A 20,068-nucleotide genomic window follows, 5' to 3' on the forward strand; every position below is an offset into this window, starting at 1 on the left:
CCCACTCAACATTAAATTTCCGACATGTAAATATACGTAGCAGGGCCTCTTCGGACGTTTGTTTTGCTCTAAAACGCGTAAAAAGTTTTTAAGAAAACGCCTCTCAGGGCTGATTTCTTCTCCCAGGCCAGAACCGTCCCTGACGTCCAGGGTAGCTGACAACTTTGGCATTATCGTTTTATGCACCAAAAGGTTGAATGGTGACACGACCGCAAAAAAACGCTCACGATTGTGCAGGCGGAGGACGGCTGGGCGAACATGAAATGCTACCCTGTCATGGAGAGTTACGCTGCGGCGGGATGTAACGGCACGGACTGGGTGGGTTATCAGCGTAGAGGTACGAGGGGGGTTTCTAAAAAAAAGTTGTGGTTATATAATTCAGCTTATGATTCTGATGGGTTAGATTCAGAAAGTGTCGTATGGACTGGCTATTTAAATAATTCAAGGTGCGAAAGGGTAAATTCACTTCAGTGTCTCCTAAAAAAAAGAAGTGAAGAAGTTAAATATTGGAAACTCATGGTGTGGCACCCTAATTGGCTAATTAAAACAAAAAGCCAGCTAATGTTTCCTGAGCCTATAGTTTGTCAGTTATGGGTCACGAGGCAAACACGATCATGACTGCTGACTGGACACATGTCCAGGAGACATCCTTAAGTCACAAAATTGTCAGCGGTAAAGAGGAATGTTGTTCATAAAGGGCCATGTCCAAGCATGTTCATGGAAAGTTGTGTGGAAGGAAAAAGTAAAGCAGGAATCGGTGCACCTGCACATGGGCCACAAGCATTTAACCTGGGTTAGGGGGGAAAAATACAACTGCTCAGTGACCCCAAGCCCTCTTTTCAGGTGAAAGTTAAGGTTGTGTGTCATTTGGAAATCTAGTTCCCCGAGTCTGGAGGAAGAGCGGAGATCAGTAGCGGTTTTCGGCACGGGCCAACTGGGTCCGCACATTTTTCAATGACGCACGGGGGGCAGTTAATAACAAAAAACAAAATCTGCACCCCAAAAGGAGTGAGGAGGAGCCACCTAAAATAACAGTGCCAGGTACAGATGCAGGGTTGGGTTGGTAATAGGTGTTTGCATTGAATCATATAAAACCTCCGAGGTTGCATCTTCTAGCTAACAGGCGAAAAATGTTGTTTAATTTCAGGTTTAGCTCGCGTTTGAAAGCATACCTGTAGTATACCGACGTTCGTCCGGTGAGTAATTCAACGTAGAGCCACCATTGGTGGAGATTTCCGTCATGTTCTGTAGTTTTTAGCGCTAAGTGTTGACTTCTAACCGTACTTTTTTAACCAATGACTTCTTTCTTTTTGTTGTTCAGGGGGGAAATGCTGATCCATGCACATATTGATATTGACACACGGATCCAATGGCTAATGGCACATGGTCATGTGATAACACAGAAATATGAAGCGTTTTAGTGTACGTTATTGTAAGAGATGACGTCGTACCCCCTAAAGTTTGAAAACCTAATTGAAAATCATTGAGAATATATATTTTTTTAAATCAAAGACGAGCCGAATTGTTGAAACATATTAGGCTAAACGTGGGCGTGTAATTACCTATTATTACACTTCTCTGAAGGAGGGGTTATCGCCGCGGTTTTCAGGGACTTTTGAAGCCCGACCAAACGTAATTTACTATCAGCAAAGCTTTTTTTTTTGGGTGGAGGATGGCTAAATATATATTTTAGGCTTCCATTAGTCTGTAAGATTTAGTCATCTTTGTAGGGGGAAAAAATGGTTTTCAAGTGTTTGACCTTCAGCTAATTGAACAGAGCCGATTAAAGGAAAATGGTCTGATTGCCATCAGTGGGCAATTGATCGGTGCATTACTGGTTAGGACGCACAAAACCAAAACCTTTCTGTACTCCTGTGGTTAACACCAAAAGGGAAACGTGTTCCTCTGTCACAAAGTTCTGTCATAAAAGCGTGAAGTAGGAATATTTTACCACAGTGCTTTCTAAATAAATCATCCAACCCTTTCCATAGTCTGATTGTTTAAATTCCCTCCTACAACCCTGACTAAACATGTAGATTTATTACACTTACAAATAGGTTTCGCCATGAAACAACAACATAGGATAGTTGTAGAAACCTGCAAAAACTTTGTCAAGATTAAGAAGATCTGGTGTAGTAGAAGTTTAGAGGTTATTTTATTTTAGTAAAAAAAAAAAAAAAAAAAAAAGTCCGCCTTGGCTCACACACTGTACTGCGAGTAACACTCCAAAAAACTCCGGCTTAAATCAATACCATAATAGCTGGCCCACACAAGTGGAGGTAATGCACATTTAGCATTTATTTATTCCTTCATCTTTTCATTCATCTCTATTTAGTTCTCCATCTGATGTATCTGGCTTGTGGTTTGAGATATGCCCACGAGCTGCTAGGAGTCGGAATCTGATTATAAAACTAGCAACCAGGCCCGAGGCGGGCTTCGCTGGATCCACCGTGTCTGATGTGTGTCAGGGGCGGCACATGTGCAATCGCAGACCGCTAATATATGTGTGTTTACATGGCACCTCCATGCCTGGGTAGAAATAATCAATAGATGAATCACCCAAAGCAGTGCACCTCTCCCCAGGCAGTGTGGTGCAGCTTAATGCTATTCTTTTCATTCACCTTGGGAGCGGCATCCATCAGGCCTCCCCCCCCCCCCCTCAAATTGAGGCACTGTTGCCTAAAACATCACCCAGCGCTTGAGGGGCTGCTTGGAAAAGTGATGCAGGGAGAGCGCAGTTGACCTCTCACCTCCTCCATGTTTTCGCTCGCTTCCCTCCTCTTTGGCGGAGCGGCAAATCACAGAGTTCCAGCCTCATTGGCGTTGTCAGGCGCTTACAGTAGCGTTTCTCTGTATTGTGCTGGTGGTTAACTGGTTCAAATGTTATGGAAATGATATTTTACCTCTTCTCTGATCCCGTAAACTCCAAACAGGCAGGCTTTTTTTTTTTTTTTTTTTTTTTTTTTACCCCACAGTTGAGGGGGGGGGAAAGCGCTTAAAGCTGCCACTATGTTTACACAAAAAAACACACAAGCAGGGAAAAATAAAGAGAAACGGAGCGGCGTGGCATTAAAATGAAACGGATTTAAAGCTGAATCTGCAGTGTCTTGCAAAAGTATTCATGCCATGTTATTTTTTTCCAGTTTGTGCCGTGTTACAACCGCAAATGTCTAATTATTTGATTAGGATTATTTTTTTTTTTGATACAGCAACACTTAGAAGTCAAATCTTTTTCTTCACAAATGAAAAATCAAAAATATGGCATGTATTTCTATCTGACTCCCTTTACTCTGAAACCCCTCAATAAACTCCAGTGCGCACAATTGCCTTTAGAAGTCCCTTAATTTGTATAAATACCATTTAAGACAAATCAATCAACAATGTATTTCCTCTCTGGGGCTGAATTCAATACATCCTACATTTTTTCTGGGTTTACTGATCAAAAATGTTGAAAACCATGCATGCCCTCTTTCCTTTTCTCAATGTGAACTACTCTGGCCTATCACAAAATGTTGTTGTTCAAACTGATTAAATGGGACAATCTGAAGAGGTACGGACGTTTGTTTTTTTCTTAACACCAAATTTCAATTCTACCTGACAATCACGGCAGTTTGAACCATGAGTTTAAGAGCTGCACATCTGCGGTTCAGCCCATGTTGCTCTGGTCAAAGAGCCTTATCCCTCAGTCCTTTTTTTTTTTTCCTTCATATATCCCCTATCTCTGACTCCTAGGAGCGGGGGATAAAGCCAGCTTTCCTCTCTGATAAACACGGGCCCACGTCTCGTCTCCTATGCAGTGACAAACTGACACAATCGTGGCAGTTAATTTGTCACTGGCAGCTCTTTCTTTGATCAAAACAGAAGCCCCCTGGCCTCTTTTTTCTGTACAATAAAACAAAAGAGCACTTGAATGCAAAAGACTCCCCCCCCCCCCCCACTCTAGATGTGCAGCATCTTTGATTCTAATCACTCTGCGGCCGACTCCTGAGATCATTAATCTCACTGAGAACTCACCCAGAAGCTGGACAGTCAGTGCAGTGCGGGTTTGCCACCAATAGGGGGCACACTGATCCCTAGTTGGGACGTGCTTTGTGGGGACAGTTCTGGATTTGATGGTGGCGCTGAGCTACAGGCCCGGGACACTCAAGTGGATAAAATATGAAAAAAGAAGTTACATATTTGTTTTATATTTCACTAGAACTCTCATAGAGCGTTTCTCTTGTTTACCCTAAAATGCTTACTTGCTTCTTTTTTTTTTTTTTCAAAATTTGTCTTACTTATTAAAGACCGCTTCCTTATCTAAAAGCCCGGTGATGGGATCTGCTCCAGTCCTAAAACAACAACAACCATTCTTTATTTTTTTATTTTCATTTTTTTTTTTTTTTGTCTGTCATCATTAATAATTCATCTCTTTTCTTGGATACTAAAACAACAACAAACAGAACAACAGCTCAGATAATGTATTCAGTCAAAAGCTCCATGTCTGCGAGTGGAGGAGAGGAGGAGGAGGGGGGAGGAGGGGGGGGGGGGGGGGGGGGGTGCAGCGAAAATGTGCAGCGGAGTGAGACAAGAGAGCACCCCGACAGGGAGAGGCTCAATGTCACTCCGCAGCATGGCGGGAAGGAAGAAAAACAAACGCCGGAGGGTGAAAAAAATAATAATAATATATATAAAAAAAAAAAAGAAAGAAACTAAGAGAGTGGAAATCACAGTTTGTAAGTCATAAAAGCCCAATTAGAGGCATTAGGCCCCTCAAATGGAGGATTACAGTGAATAATTTGTGGCTGCAATTTTTCCTGGCTGATTGTGCCATTAATGTGGATGACAAAAACGCATTTTTTTTTTTTTTTTTTTTTTTCAGGAGGGCTTGTAGGAAAGCTTTCAAAGGAAGAGCGACAAAAAATAATAATTCAAGGTTACATGTATGCGGTGCCAAATCTGCACCCCAGCTGTCCACTGACTCAGCCTCCTTACTTTAAATCTCGTCAGCTCCCCCCCCCCCCCCCTTTCCGTCACCCCTTCATTTGGAGTAGCGTGACCTTGAATGTCTCCGGTGTGAACCGGTGCCCCGGCTTTCACATTACGGCAGAATGGATCCTGACTCATTCAATTTAAACCCATCAAGAAAGCACAATACAAGGCAAATTAGCTGCCATTATTTAGACACGTTCTTAGCCCCCCCCCAACTCGGGGTTACGTGACAATTAGTTATATTTGTCTCCGATGTCTTCTTGGCCGCCCGCTTCTGCTGCTGCCAAGACCATATTTTGGATTATAAGAGCGTAGAAAAGGCTCATCAGCTCTAACATCGCTTCTAACATTCATACCCATGTCGTTTTACATATATTTAGCGACAATTTGCTAATTTTCCCCGTTAATAGGATTTTACGGGACTGGCGAATGCTGGGCGTTTTTGAATTGTCGTTAAAAAGCATGTGAAAACAGCTTTCGTGTTTTTATAAAACGTTTGGATGTGGATATTAAATATCAGTTTTAACAATAATAAACGATGAAGAAAAAAAGTCCTTTTTAAAACTTTCCCTAAAAAAAAAGGACGTGACCTCTGCTGAGAAAATCATTACTCAGCATTTTTGAAAGAGATTTGCTCTGGTTAAAGCTCAGCCTTTTAGTTTAGTGGGACCAGAACGTCTGGAATAATGTTATCCTAATACTGAATTAGTTCATGACACTCCAGGAACAGAACCTCATACCAACTGAGAAGCGTGGAGGTGGACCTCTCATGGTTTGGGATGCTTTGGCCGCGTATCACATGGTACATATGCTGTAATAAATAAATGGAGACGCCCTTGTTATCACTTTATTTCCTGCCAGATTTCACTTATACTTGTGAACACATTTACTATTTTATGGGTTTTGTCTGCCGCATAAGTGTTTTAGAAAAAAATTGGATAAAGAACATATATATCTACAGCAGTTTGTTTTCTACACGCAGAACAGACCTCAAAGAACATCTAAAGCTAGTTAGTGGTTGTTAAAAGCTGGATCGGTACATCTGTAAATAATCATCGGATAGTTCAGAGATGTGTAACTGGGGAAATAGTTTATCTCTGAGACACTTCTGAGAATGAATCAATCAACGAGAGCACAAACGACCCGTAAATTACTTTTTTTATTGCACAAATAAACATAAAGAGCTCCCTTTATCGGTACCGTATGCTGTGTGGGTTATTGTTTGCAGGTCCGGGGAAAACATTTCTCCTCGACCAAAATTGTTAACAGTCTGTCGTTCCAAAACAATGCCAGGAATCCATTTGAAGGCAGCAAGAGAGGAGAGCGCGTTCAAGCGCATCTCCAGGAGGAAAACACCGAATGTCAACTTACACCTGAAGTCAGCTCAGAAAATGATTTTCTAAGTCTCCGTCTCCGGCGGGCGTGGGCTGGTAATCGGGGTTAGGGTTAACCGAGGTTTCGAAAAGTTAAGGTTGCAAAATCACTGAAATTTTTCAATATGCCATTCTTGTGGTTTAAAGTCCTTTTTAACACGAAAATCTCAGAATGACCACAGGTTTCCACAAGTGTATGGACTAACAGCTACTATGCACTGCTGGTCAGCTGCCTGAAATAAAGCGGTTGTAATTTGCCCCTATTTATTACTAGCCATGGGTAAAGGGTGGCAAACCTGGTAGTCCTTCTTTGACAGATTCTTCTGACTTCTCACAAATGCATAGTTAGAGTGCAGGAGATGAGACGGGAGGACGCCACAGCCAGGACATCGTCTTGGTCAGTTTGTTTACTGCAATCAAAAGAAAAGTGTAGTAGCCTTATTTCAGCCAGCTGACTAGTAGTCCACAGCAATATGTAGGGGAGGGGCAGCTCTGTGAAACTATAAAGTCAGCCAAACTCTGGCAACTTCAACAACCGCTCTGCGTTAAAAAATTGGTATAAACTGGTATGAAGGCACCTTTGGTATTGTTTGTTGTAACTTGTAGAATGAAGAAGCAGAAAAGAGCTGTATTTGAATCTCATTGCATCCCTAGCATAGCTGCACACGGGGAAACAAACGTACTAACCCTTTTTCAGAATGGCAGCGTTCAACAACAGGTGCAGGAGGGGAAAGAGGGCGTTGCGTTTCTCTCTTACCCATACGGTTAAAGAAATCTTAAATCTAGTCCGGAGACTTATCTACAGGTCTTATCTGATGAAATAAAGAGTTAAAGGATGCTGACTGCAGCTGCTGCGCATGTTTTACTGTGAAAGGATGCACTTGTTTCTCCCTTGTGGATTATTATGGGATGGTAATGGCTCATAACAACCAGTTCATGTTAGCTGTAGCTTCACATTAATGACTACGTGAATATCTCTCCAAATTCACACACATATCTATATTTACCCACCGCATCTTACCCCGTTCATTACGTTGAGAGTTATATCCTGAATTTAAGCATCGTTGCGTTTTATAATGGAGAACAAATGTTTTAAGCATGGATTTAGAAAATGGTTTAGTAACTTAGGAGAAAAAAAAATATTAGTGTAATATCTAAAGGAGTGGACAATATAAAGACAAGGCTAAATGGGACTCAACTTAGACATAACAAAACCTAAAAAAAAAGTCAGATCATTCATACATTCAACATTAGCAGGTTTTATTCTCTTTCTATTATTTTTATTAAAGGCAGAAATGCCTAGTTTTATTTCTAATTGAAACAATTTCAAAGTAATATAACTCGACCTTTTTGGCTGATTTTTGGTTGGTAAATAAAAAACTAAATGATACATAACAAAACATTCCTTAACAGACATTAAAAAATTGAAAGACAATTATTAATGGTTCATGTGATAACGAGGGCCTGAAGCTTGAATGACGTATGGTTAGAGGAGACCTTGATGTTGAGGACTTGATGAGAAAAAATGTATTTCAGTGGTTGGAGACGGGACCAGATTTGGACTTTGGCTAAAGACTTAAGACTTCACTTGAAGTTGCCCGTCAAAGACTTGAGACATGGCTTGGACATCTCTGATGTTCACAAGCCAAAATTTCATATCATGAAAAGGCCAAAACCTTTTTCATGATTTGAAAAAATGTTTTCATATCATGAGACTCATTTTGAATTATATGGGTTTGTCTGACAAGTGAGTTTCTGTTTGGTTTCGTGTGTCATGGCATGGCATGGCATGCTAAAACCAACCCTCCTGGTCGTTTCCACCCTCACAAAGAAAAAAAAACTCTTCCATAAAACACAGGATCCACCTGTTCCTTTGTTTATCTTTCATGCTGCAACTTTGCATCTGCCTCCGCCGTCATTTTACGGTCCACAACCTGAGCGGGCAAGGCCTCTCCAACACGCCGGCGCTTTGTTCTGTGCAGAAATGCCGTAGAATTCCTCGAGTTTGTCGCAGAAGAACCATCAGGGGCAGCGCTATTACCAGGTGTTCATGTTGCCTTGGTTCTTTAAAGAGCCTAAAGGGAGCCTTAACCTCTGCGCCACAACACTTAGGGTAAACAAACATGAACCCCGCCGCGCGGCAGGAGTCTGCAATTCTGACTCGGATGCACTCCCAGCGCAAATTGTCCACATTATCTGAGGATGCTTTTAGAATTCCGGCGAAAGGCGCACTATGCAAACGCTTCAAAACAAAACAGATGCTATATGTTGAAAAACCTCCCCAGAAAGCTGGAGAAAAAAAAAAAGAAGAAGAAACAAGCAGACATTGTCTCTGCACATCTGTCAGAGGCAGTTTGGTGGGAGTCAAATCTGCATTCACAAGTCTGAATCCTTCCTGTTCTACAGCTTTGTTTCATCCAGCGCGAGTTTGCTCGGCCCTAAACGCTTCCTTTCCAAAACGACTGCCAGCTTTAAGATGACACGTCGCTTTCTCCCTCCTCTTAAACTCCGCCGCCGTCGGTAATCGCCACCGGCATCTCTCCCTCGCATCGCCGTGGCACGTTTTTACTCGGCTTCAGGACACCAAAAAAAACTGAAATCGCATTACACGGGGAGAGAGAATAGTTAGCAAAGGAGCCATTAAGAGATTAGATGTTTTGAGGCGCTTGAAGGAAAAAATCTCTCTTGCGTGCCCTTCATTTGTCAGTGTCAGTAAAAAAGAGATGCTTTCCCAGGCAATTGAGTGATACATGCTGGAGCCATTGATTTCACAGTCTACAAAAATAGCACCTGGCTTGTGTGTGTGTGTGTGTGCTCGAATGTGCGCGTGTGTGTCTTTAGATTTCTTCCCAGCTATCTATTTTCAAGGTAATAACTAAAGTTCTGCATTGAGGAATGCGCTTTGAACTTACTCTTAATTGTATGTTTTTTTTTTTTTTTCGGATATTGTAAAAAACGGGAGGAAAGCGGCGCAACTGGCTCAGTCTCCAATGTAATATGAATTCATGGTATGATATCTGGAGTTTATTAATTCAGGGCCACAGAGACAGCTGAATAATGAAATTTAATGAAAATTTTAGACGGACTAAAAGTCAGAGTGCTTCTGTCATTAATTTTAAAAGCTCACATACCGTCAGGCGTCGCTCAGTAATGATAAATTCCTTCAGTGTACTTTATCCTATATCCTAACGCTGCCCCGTGTTTTTTATTCCCTGAAATCAAGGTCTTAAGATAAAATAATTTCGATAAAAATGGCATATTTGAAACTGTACTCACCTTAAAGAAAGGTTAGACAAAGAAAAGTGTTTGTGACTATGGAAGAATCTGCCACTAATGCTTTGCATGCTTCTTGAACTTCAGCTTTCATAACAACGGGCTCACACCCAAAGGATCGGTTCAAATTCAATTGAAGTACTTGGATAATCCCAGAAGAATCAGATTAGGAAAAGTCCTAAAACAACATTCATCAAAAGAAACCAGCATGCTGCGTTAAATCTTCTCTACTCATTATTCCTCATTACAGAACAGCATTGCAAAATCGTCTCTGTGCCTTGTTTGTTTCTTTGGACGCTCGCGCAGGCAATGATCACGGACAATTAAGAGAAGTTTGAAGAGTTTGTTAATAAAAGTGAATTATTGAATGCTTCTTTCGGCTTCACAGGGGAAAACCAGATGGCACTGAGGAGAGGGAAGTTATTATTTTAAGAAGTGGGACATGGTTCAGATTTGGGGGAAATCAGCAGGTGGTGGTGAGTGGGGCTTGTTGGTAATGACTTCCTTGTTCTATCATCCGGGTGAAGAGGTTAAGAAGCGGTGGAGTGTTGGAGGGTGGGCAGGTAGGATGGTTGTAGAGAGGTCTGACTGCATGAACAGGCAGAGCAGCCAAGGACCAGTCAGAGGCGTGGAGAGCCGAATCATGGCGGGAATCCTGAGGTGACTTCTTCGACAAACCCTGAGACCGAGGAGGCGAAAGGCTGGAATCCAGGAACGGAGCATGAACTGAGAAGTCGGTTTCCTGGAGAAGAGACAACAAGAGGTATGCATAGAACATCACAGAACACAGGAACTAAGAAAGTATATGTCTGATTACCGCTAATATAGCAAGAGAATCCGGCATCTACCTCAGGGAATCTACTCCTCTATAAGCTCCTCCTGATTGGGCTTGACAAGCTCCGCCTGTGAGAATACATACACACACATCCTTGTTTAAAATGCTAAGTAAGGACTGTGGCTCATTCTCAACCCTTTCTATGGCCTTACCCTGACCCTAACCCTAAAGCTAACCTATACCAGCATATACCTAACCTTAACCTATACGACACCTTAGTCTTAAGCCTAACCCATACATCCATCCATCCATCCATCCATCCATCCATCCATCCATCCATCCATCCATCCATCCATCCATTGTCTTCCGCTTATCCGGGGTCGGGTCGTGGGGGTAGCACCTTCAGTATGGAGGCCCAGACGTCCCTCTCCCCAGCCACTTGGGCCAGCTCCTCCGAGGGGATCCCAAGCCTAACCCCTAGCCCAGAAAAAAGTGAGGATCAAAAAAAGGCCCTCACTTTACATCAAAGTCCTGACTTTTCTAGTAAAAAGAGCAAAAACTGTTGGAAGTACACAAACACACACACACAAACCTGCACACAGTCCTGTGGATATGAGAGTCAACTGCCGAGATAATGAGAAAGATTTTTCTCACATTTTTCAGTAGTTTGCATACATTTTCTTAGTATTTGGTACAATTTATAATGCACAAATCGGATTAAATGTTTTTGAAATCCTTCCTCAAATTATAACTTCCTGGCTGATGGCCTGAAATGTTGCTTCAATATATTTACCTAATGTTTTTTTTTTCCATTCACTCCTGCAGCATCACACCGAAGCAGCACAACACTGCCACCTCCATACCTCACAGTGCAGAAGGTGTTTCAGGCTTGCAAGCAACACCCTTTTCTTACAAACAAATCTGAGCTTTACGATGCTTTTGGAGTGATGGCTTCTTCCTTACTGAGTGCCTTTTCAGCCCATATTATACAGGACTTGCCGTAGTCAATGAAACTGAGCCAAATGTGCTGAATAAACCCATCAGGAGCCTACAAAACCCGAACGACTTCGTCAGGGCTTTGCCAGATGGTTTGAAGGTGAAGTTGTCTATGTGTGTTAAAACTTCTGAATTAGACGAAATTAATAAAAAGTCTCTGTGAATCTGTGATTATTCTGTCATGGAGCAAATAAAAATTTTTGGCAGTCCTAGCTGACTTAAATCATTGCACTTTTAGTCAGATATAATATTAGACAGTGAGAAAAAAAACAAGTGTTATGCATCTTTTTGTGCAGCTGGAGGAATTTTCTGGTATATACCATATATCACACATTTTGTTGATTCCCTGACAGATTAGTCAATCCTATTTGAAATAAAACTCTTTTAATACAACCAGAAGCTGGCATATTGTTTAAAAAGTGTATTAGCAATTAGCATTTGTGTGTCTTGAAACACACAATTTCTTAACACAGTTTCTTTTTTTATTATTATTCCTTTGACCCTCCTGATTTATTCAAATATTTCATGAGACCCCTGTCTAAGATGCAGGTTCAACTCAAAGTAATGCAAATAGGACGTTTTCATTTCAGCAGAGAAAATAAACAAAACTACTTACTATTTTAACCCCATATTGCAAAGGTATAGTTTTCAGAATGCAGGATATTTTACAAGTAACAGCCGTCAGCAGTTCAAAACAGATGAATCTGTTCAAAAAAATAAAGATGCATTCTTTGCATAGCACGCATCCTCAGTTAATGGGGTTATCAGCTTCTTTGTACACCTGTTCAATTGGCTTTTGATTTAAGTTAAACATAATTAAGCCTGAAGATCCAGGCTTAATGTGGCTCACAAATCTCATTTCCCTTCTACTGTACTGTAGAATATGGCCTTATTAGATATTTTTTTCTCAAAGCACCACCTTCGGTTTGTCTGTTTTTGCTGTATCCTGTTGTCCGTCATTGTCTCATTGTTTTGTATAAGATATCAAGTCCATCAATGCCCAAGAAGGATGCTGGCAGGAGTGTAAATCTGGCCAGATCCCTGTGGTTTGATCATCCCGTTTCACATCCTGCGGACTCGCCCCTATACCTCTGCCCCAGCATGGGCCGCATTCAGCCAAGCCTTTTGCTTTTGGACCTGCCACGGAAGCCATATGTGCTTTGACCCCAAAGGAGATTGGCTCCTTGGTAGCCCTGAAACATACTGCCGTTTGTCTTTGGGGACCACAGTACGACTCGTGGGACAAATAAAGACTCAAGACGGGATAAAACAGGATGATCCTCTTTGCTTTTTCAACTTTTTTTTTGTTCAGGGTTTGCTGTCGTGGATCAAACACCAGGAGTGTCACTTTTAGAGAAACTAATTATAAAAAAATCAATCTTCTACTTTTGTAGCAAAACAAATCAAAAACCAAAGAAATAAGTCAAAGAGTCACTTTGCTACATCAAATGGCACCTCCTGTAAGAAGTGCTATTGTCTGGCAACTGGAAAGCTTTTAGTTTAAACTGTGAAATTCAGCTTCACTGTGCTAATTATTCTGATTTATTTTTGTTACCATTCACCAGTGTTGGTCATATTTCTTTCTGAGCTGGCTTTAGGACATCGTCCACGCATTTGCAACAGGTTTGAGGCCAGGCCATTTCAGAAGCATAATTGTAGCCTGGTTTATCCATTCCATTGGTCTGTGTTCAAGTTTCAGCCATCTAGCTGTTGGTTTGAGGTAGCCCTCCTTCTTCATTAATTTATTTGCTTTGCTCAAGGTAGCACTACAACTTGCGCCAAAACCGCCCTACATTATGCTGTCACCACCATTGTTGGGTCAAATGAAGGCCTACCAATGACTCCTGTACATATATATGTCTTGTCCTGGTGACAAATACCTCAATCTTTGCCTCCTCTGACAATAAACTTCTTCTCCCGAGGACATTTGGTTTGTCTATGTCAGTATCTCCGTATTTCAGTCACAATTCAACATGACTATTCTGGAACAATGGCTTTTCTTCTTGGGTGGGCCCCCCTAGATTGCACAGATTCCTTGCTTGTTCATGTCTGACTGACGGAACAACTAATTTGTTAAGTCAATTAATGAGAACGGTTCCACATTCCCCTTGACTACTCCGAACGTCACCATCATTGGACCCGTCGGCTCTCCGTCGTTCATCGTCATTCATTGTCAAATTACGGAACAACTCCAATTTTCTGTTCCAATATGGTCCGTCAGGCTGGGACAGGGTCAAGCTCCACAAATGCAATCATAGCAAACAGGAAAAAGAATGCCAACAATCTCCGGTCATGGATAAAAAGTGAAAGTAGAGATTGTTAGCCACAAATTAAATAAATGTTTTTTAATATTCACAATAAAATAAAAATATTGATTTAAATATTGCAAGGAAACCACTCTTTTCCACCAAAAAAGGAAGCAGATTTGTAATCATGACATTTAATTTGAAATGTGGTAATCCTCTGATTTGCATTCTGCTTGTAATAGCAATGATCGTACATGCTCTCCTCGGGCTCCAAGAAACTTTGTGGCGGAGCTAAATGGAGTAACCGTGGATGTAGTCGGCTTTGCTTTTCATGGAGGTTGTCAAGAGTAGAATGGACATGTGTAGGAGCGGAGGATGTGGAATTACGGGGTAAGCCCATGGTGAGGTAAAAACTGTCAAGGAACACTGGTGTTCAGGCTACCAGTTCATGACAGGCTTGAGCCTTGGTTCCTGGGTGGTTCCTTAACTTCCAAACCTATGTTCCTTCGGCTGAAGGGTCCAGTTCTGAGGTCTAATTTGTAAAGCTTGCGTACGCACAAAACAGGGACTAAATCTTGTGTACGTAACTTCCCACGCAAAGACAGTGATCCATAAAGAAAAACCTGACATCAGAATGTGCGGACCCTCTCACAAAGTCTCATCCACGCGCATGCTAGTTTTGTAGACGAGTGGAGGACTGCAAGTCTCCTGGCCTCCTCCTCCTCAGAATGATGATCCAGATGGATCAGATGATTACACTAGCCAAAAGGTGAAAAATTTTACCTATCTGACGTGTAACACAAGCTCATTCTGCTTGCTGTTTTCCAATGAAATGGAGGACCATCTAGCAAATTACATTTGGTACTTACCCAGCGAGAGTGAAGGGTAACCAAGAAGTGAAGACAATTCATGAGAGAGCGGAGATCCAAAACAAATGCGGAAGTGGCAGAATTTCTGCTGGACAGGTAAGTTAATTCAATAAAACAGTGAAGTTAATTTGGCCGTCGTGTTAGAAACAGGGCCGTGTAGTCCGGCTACTACTCTGTTCTCCCGGCAGAGACGACGGCTAGTTTGTTCACCTTTGTCTCCCTGTCAGGGAGTGTGCGTACGCGCAGGTGGGGAGTGATATTTCACAGTGTCAGTGGAGCAGCAGCACAAGTGAGTCTCTTTATAACTCGTGATTATGGTTGCTTATTTTAGAGCCAAAATAAGCAGTTTCACGTTGAGAAACAAGCCCAAAACATTCACGACTCACGGAATTTATAAGTGACTTTAGAAAGTAACAAGCCCAAAGTCGCTTACAATAAGCGGACTTGGCGACACTGCCAAAAACCATTTCACACGATGACCGTAGCTGTTTGCTATTAGCAGTTGCTTGGTACCAAACACATGGAGGACGTACATGTTGACATTGTCAACAAGTACGTACTACAAGTACAATTTATGACACTCCACGGCTTCTGTAGTGTTATTACGCGCTGAACGGCCAGGTCGTTTGTGATTCATTCATCGCACCACTAGATGGATGTAAACCTTACGCACTGGGGTTTTAGCAAGTTATTCTAATGTGGATAACATCTGTGCTTTTGCCTCTGACTTGCACATTTAATAAAGGTCTTTCTGTGAAGTATTTGATCGTTTATTTGCTCTTTTCTCAATGGTTGCCCGCGGTAGCCACGAAATGACATCGATCAGCCGGCTCATTTAAATACACATTAACATTCATGAGGTTTGTTTTTGATCATTTATGGTCGAATCTGGGCGTGTAGAGGGCAGAACATGAGGCGCAACCTGGTACGAAAATGTTCAGGTGCAACTGGGATCTATAAAGGAAAATTGCATGGTTTTATAAATCAGATTTTTTTTTTTGGTATACACCGTTTTTGGCTTTTTGGTTTTCTGCTAACTCAGTATGGATCTTACATAATGTTTTATAAATGAAACTGACCTTCGCAAGGTGTTGAAACATCTGAATGAGTAGGACTTATGTACAATTGCTGGAGCCTTTGTAATTGGAGTCGTTTAGAAATGGCTTTGAAAATCATTTGTCAACCTAGATTTGTTCTCCTGGACTTTCCCCTTGTTCTTAGTGTTGGTCTATCCAATTAATGCAGCATAAAGTTGTATGCGTATGTGAAGTTAAACAACAGTTGTACAATAATTACATCAGCATACACACCCATAGTGACTGTATGTTCGGGAGGAACTTGGGTCTGCAGAGAAGGTATAGTTCAAAGCGGATCAAATAAAACACTTTTAGGAATCTAAAAGTTGTATGTTTTTTAAAATCTGTTACATCTCAACTTTCATTGTTTTCATTGTAAGATCTTTTTGCAGGCTTTGAACTGTATCCCTGTAGATATTGGGTTCCCCATTCCCATCCCCATAACCAACTCTCACATGTTTGCAGTACGCATACCTTTTATGTTATTATTTTAATGCGCACATGACCACTGTGTTTGAAAACAGCCTTTTGGGGAGGTAAGGTTTAAACGTCTTAATGCTGAGGAGTTCTCAACCCTGGGCATGCTGAGAAGGGCTGATCAGCCAGAATACCAAAACATTCTTTCCTGAAAGAGGTGCGACAGAAGAATTTTCGAGTTTTTCAGCAAAAGAGTAGAAAAAGTTGCATTCACCTTCAATTCGTCATTGAAATTTCAATCTGATGTCCTGAAAGAAATTTGATTCAGCCAAATCTTTTGAGCATGACTTTTGTTCCCCCATAGATTTCCTCGTGAAAGCTCTGCCCCTTCGTCACCCCAATTTTTGTCAGTTTATTTTAACACATGTGGTTTGGCTATAGCGATTACAATGCCAAATCAAAAGATGTAAAATAAAAGATAACTTAATGCTGCCCTGTGCACAAGCTGCACAATTTACAGCTGGAGATGGCAATGCTATGCGGATCTAAAAAGAGATTTGTAGAGTAGAATGGGAACTGTTAATGCTTTAAAACTAAGGATGACTAAAGTTGGGAACTAACGCAAGATTGTAATTGGTTACAGTCGGATATAAATTAACCTTTAATCTTTCTGCATAATACAGGATGTTTCAGAGCTGATTAAGCTGCTTTATCCCATAACGTACTTCTAAACCGTTTTTTTTTTATAGTTTAAAAATTGTTTTCAGTTGCTGTTACCATTTGCTTTCAGTCACTGTTTGGTTATGTTTTGGTCCCCCTGCGACAAAGACGCCTTTGTTACTGGCACCATTTTAACCTTGGTCGCTTTATACAGCTCTTCATGAGCACCTTGGTACTTTATCAAAAGTACCGTGACCAGCACTTTATTCGCCACTGCCCTTCAGTTACGCTTGCAGAAGTTTTTACATCAGCCGGGAAAGGGAGTAAGGGCATTTATTTCAGCCGAGAGTCCCAGTATGCCCAACCGAGTAGGTCCACTGGGGGTGAACTGGCTCATGGTCTAGTTCAGGCAAAACAGGGATTTTCCAGAGATCTCATAACATTAAAAAGTCAATACCTAAGTCCGTAGATCAGATTACTGAAGATGTTATTACTGTAATAAGTTTAGCCATACACAACACTTTTGTACTCCCCTTAAATCAAAGCCATCTGTTTGGTGTTCAGTCCCAGGACCAGCCCCAGAGACGGTAGGAAGCAAAGTTTGCACCGTTCCTGTTCTAAACAGCGGACAGAACGGAGATGCTTTGCTTGATTCTGGCTGCTTCCCTTCTCTGGTACATGCTAGCTTGATCACTGGAGAAAAGCTAAGTCGGGTGGGGGTTAAAAGAAGTTGTGTGCATAGAGACTAGAACATTTACCCTGTTGCAGAAGGGTTGCACGGTTACCGGCAGCTGTAGCTCCCTTTGCTATATTCAGTTGTACTTGTTAATAATACACTCTATTTGACCTTTTACACCAGCCAGTTTGACCCCACCTCCCCCAACTGCCCTTGGATGGAGGAACCCAAGGCTTGGTTGATGAATCACCGCCTCCTGAAGCGATACCAGCAGGACCGCCGAAAACCTGTCACGTAGTCACAAGAGCACAAAGTGCAAAGGCGATGCCAGAAGAGCTGCCCTTATTTATTTACTATTACAAAAATGGCGCAGAGGCTCCAAAGGTTTTAAAGTGACCCACAAAAGCCTTATAATCGCCAATTTGAAAGAAAAACTATTCATGGTTTCCAAATAAAAGTTTGAAATGTGTGGTAAGCTTATCCCTTCAGGTCCTCTGAGTCAATACTTTGTCAGCGGCTACAGCTGCTCAGTGTCTTGGAGTACGTCTCCATCACGCTGGCCAAATCGTTCCGTTTTGGTCTCATCTAACCGGGGCTCCTCTTTTCCAGCCCGTCACTCTATGTCTAGGTTGAAGGTCATGTCTTGGTAGGTATCCATGTGCCTCGCTCCATTTTTAGATGACGGATTTAAAAATTCTCAACATGTTCAAAGCACGGTCTGTGTTTTACCTAGGGATATCAGAGTAAAGGTGGGCCGAATCAAGCGGCACGCCACACTTTTCAGATGTAGATTTAGAAGAAACTGTATAATTTTACTGTTCATTTTGCTCTATTTTCTAAAGTTCCAATAAGATGCACTCTAATTTAATTTGGGCTTTTTGCTGGAGTATTTATTCCAAAAAAGCTACGTGAACATGCCACCTTAGAAAGTCGGTCATACAATAAATTGAGGTAAATCTAATTCAGACGATGTTTGAAGTGAACTTAAAAAAAAAAAAAAAACAACACACATAAAATTAGCCCGTCAACTTTGTGTACATTTTGCGGCAGATAAGGTATCCCTACACTTTTTAGAGAGGGTTCACTGCCAGCTCTTTTTGAAGGTGTTTGTCTATGGAGTGTCAAAGCTGTCAAACGGCGTTGTCACATAAACATGTCACCAGCGAGATCCAATATCTAGCCCCCCCATCCGGCGGCTGACAGAGCGACGCCTCCTCTGTTAAATCCCCGCGTTTGGCAGCACAGTATGACTCTTCAATAAACAAACAAACCCAGACAAAAGACAGCCCAATTCTTACATGTCGAGACGCGCCTCTTTGAAAGCCAAAAAAACGAAGGGAGAGCTTCCGAGCGGGGCGGCCGCCACCCGTCTTCCCACTTAGCTACCCATAGCTTTTGAATTGCATTAGAATACATGAGGACTCCGTGACAGAGAGGTGCTCTCCCCTGGTTCCTAATGTATGACTATTTCATATGGACAGGAGAGGGGCGGAGAGGGGGGTGGCGCTGAGAAGGGGAGCTGTCTGTGGGGGTGATTGACACGGGCCCACATTAGGAGCAGCTTTTGGAAATGGGTCCGTGGAGACTTGGCGGATGGGGTCTGCCGAAGGAACGGCTTCTCCGCGAGGAGCCGTGCCTTCTTAACCCCACTCATTGGTATGCCGATGTGCGGGTAGCGGGCCGTGCTCCAAACGACACAGCCTTCCAGGCTCCCCCCCCCCCACCGCCCGGCGCCCCCTCGTTCCCTCCTCACATCCGACACACCGCAACGTGGACACAATCCCACCGAGAGGCGGTGACGATACGCGGCGCAGGAATACCGAATCCAAACAGACTCGCACTACTAATCACGGCTCATTTTTTGAGGCCTGCAAGAAGGAACTTTGAGTGGGGAAAAGTTTGACACACACACACACGCACACGCATGTACACACAAGGCGTCAAACATGTCAAGTTTCAGCTTGGTGCTAAATAAGAAGACACAGGCCCTCGAGTGCGTCCCTTTTCCACATGTGACAGAACAGGCAAAATAAAATGTTTAAATTTGGTTTCAGATCTCACTTCTGGTCTCCAGAATGAGAGGAATAACATGTCAGCGTCGAGACATACTCTGCTGTCAGCTAAGCAGACAGAAGCTTACTTTACCCTATTGCGACTTTGAACTATATGACGGTAAGCAGACAGATTGTTTTTGTCAGAGAACCAACTGACCTTGAACCCGACTGTTCTCTTTTTCAAACTCTTCCTCCGTACATCTAAAAATACTCCCATCAGACGCAAACTGATAGAATTTACAAGACCTAATGTCATTGCAAAGAAGTATTGCCACAAACATACAGTACATATTTTTGTCTTTATCATTCGGAGGGAGTTATCATTTAGTAAGCGCCGAGGTCCAAGGTGAGACAGGATTATTTGAGTACGCCTAATGAAAGGCAATATAAAGGTGCCTCTTGTGTTGTTTGAAATCAGCTTGTTTTGTTTCTACGGCTATGTTACATGTGCTGGCACTAATTATACAAGCTAGGTAGTCCTCGCATATTCAAAAAGAAAACTCGACCATTTTTGACATGTTCATTTAAAGTTACTAATCAGATGTAAATATGCAAAGCAGGTCCCGATGGGATTTCTTTGATATGCAAATGGAAGTGCAAACAAAGGTGGAGGAGATGAAGGTTTTGTTCTTCTTCTTCTTTTTTTTTTTTTTTTTTTTTTTAAAAAAAAAAAAAAAGGGGG

At 42.0% G+C, this 20,068-nt stretch overlaps 1 protein-coding gene across 1 annotated transcript in view; it reads left to right on the forward strand.

Moving 5' to 3' along the window:
• Positions 1-258: 258 nt before the first annotated feature.
• The window catches only part of LOC105935475 (fidgetin), a 26,899-nt gene continuing 7,089 nt past the window's right edge, over positions 259-20,068 (forward strand). The window contains exon 1 of the mRNA XM_021323248.2: positions 259-337. Coding sequence (XP_021178923.2) covers positions 259-337 — 79 coding nt within the window. The remainder of the gene's footprint in view (positions 338-20,068) is intronic.

This window comes from Fundulus heteroclitus, chromosome 24, assembly GCF_011125445.2.
Source record: "Fundulus heteroclitus isolate FHET01 chromosome 24, MU-UCD_Fhet_4.1, whole genome shotgun sequence".
In the NCBI taxonomy this organism is placed as follows: domain Eukaryota; kingdom Metazoa; phylum Chordata; class Actinopteri; order Cyprinodontiformes; family Fundulidae; genus Fundulus; species Fundulus heteroclitus.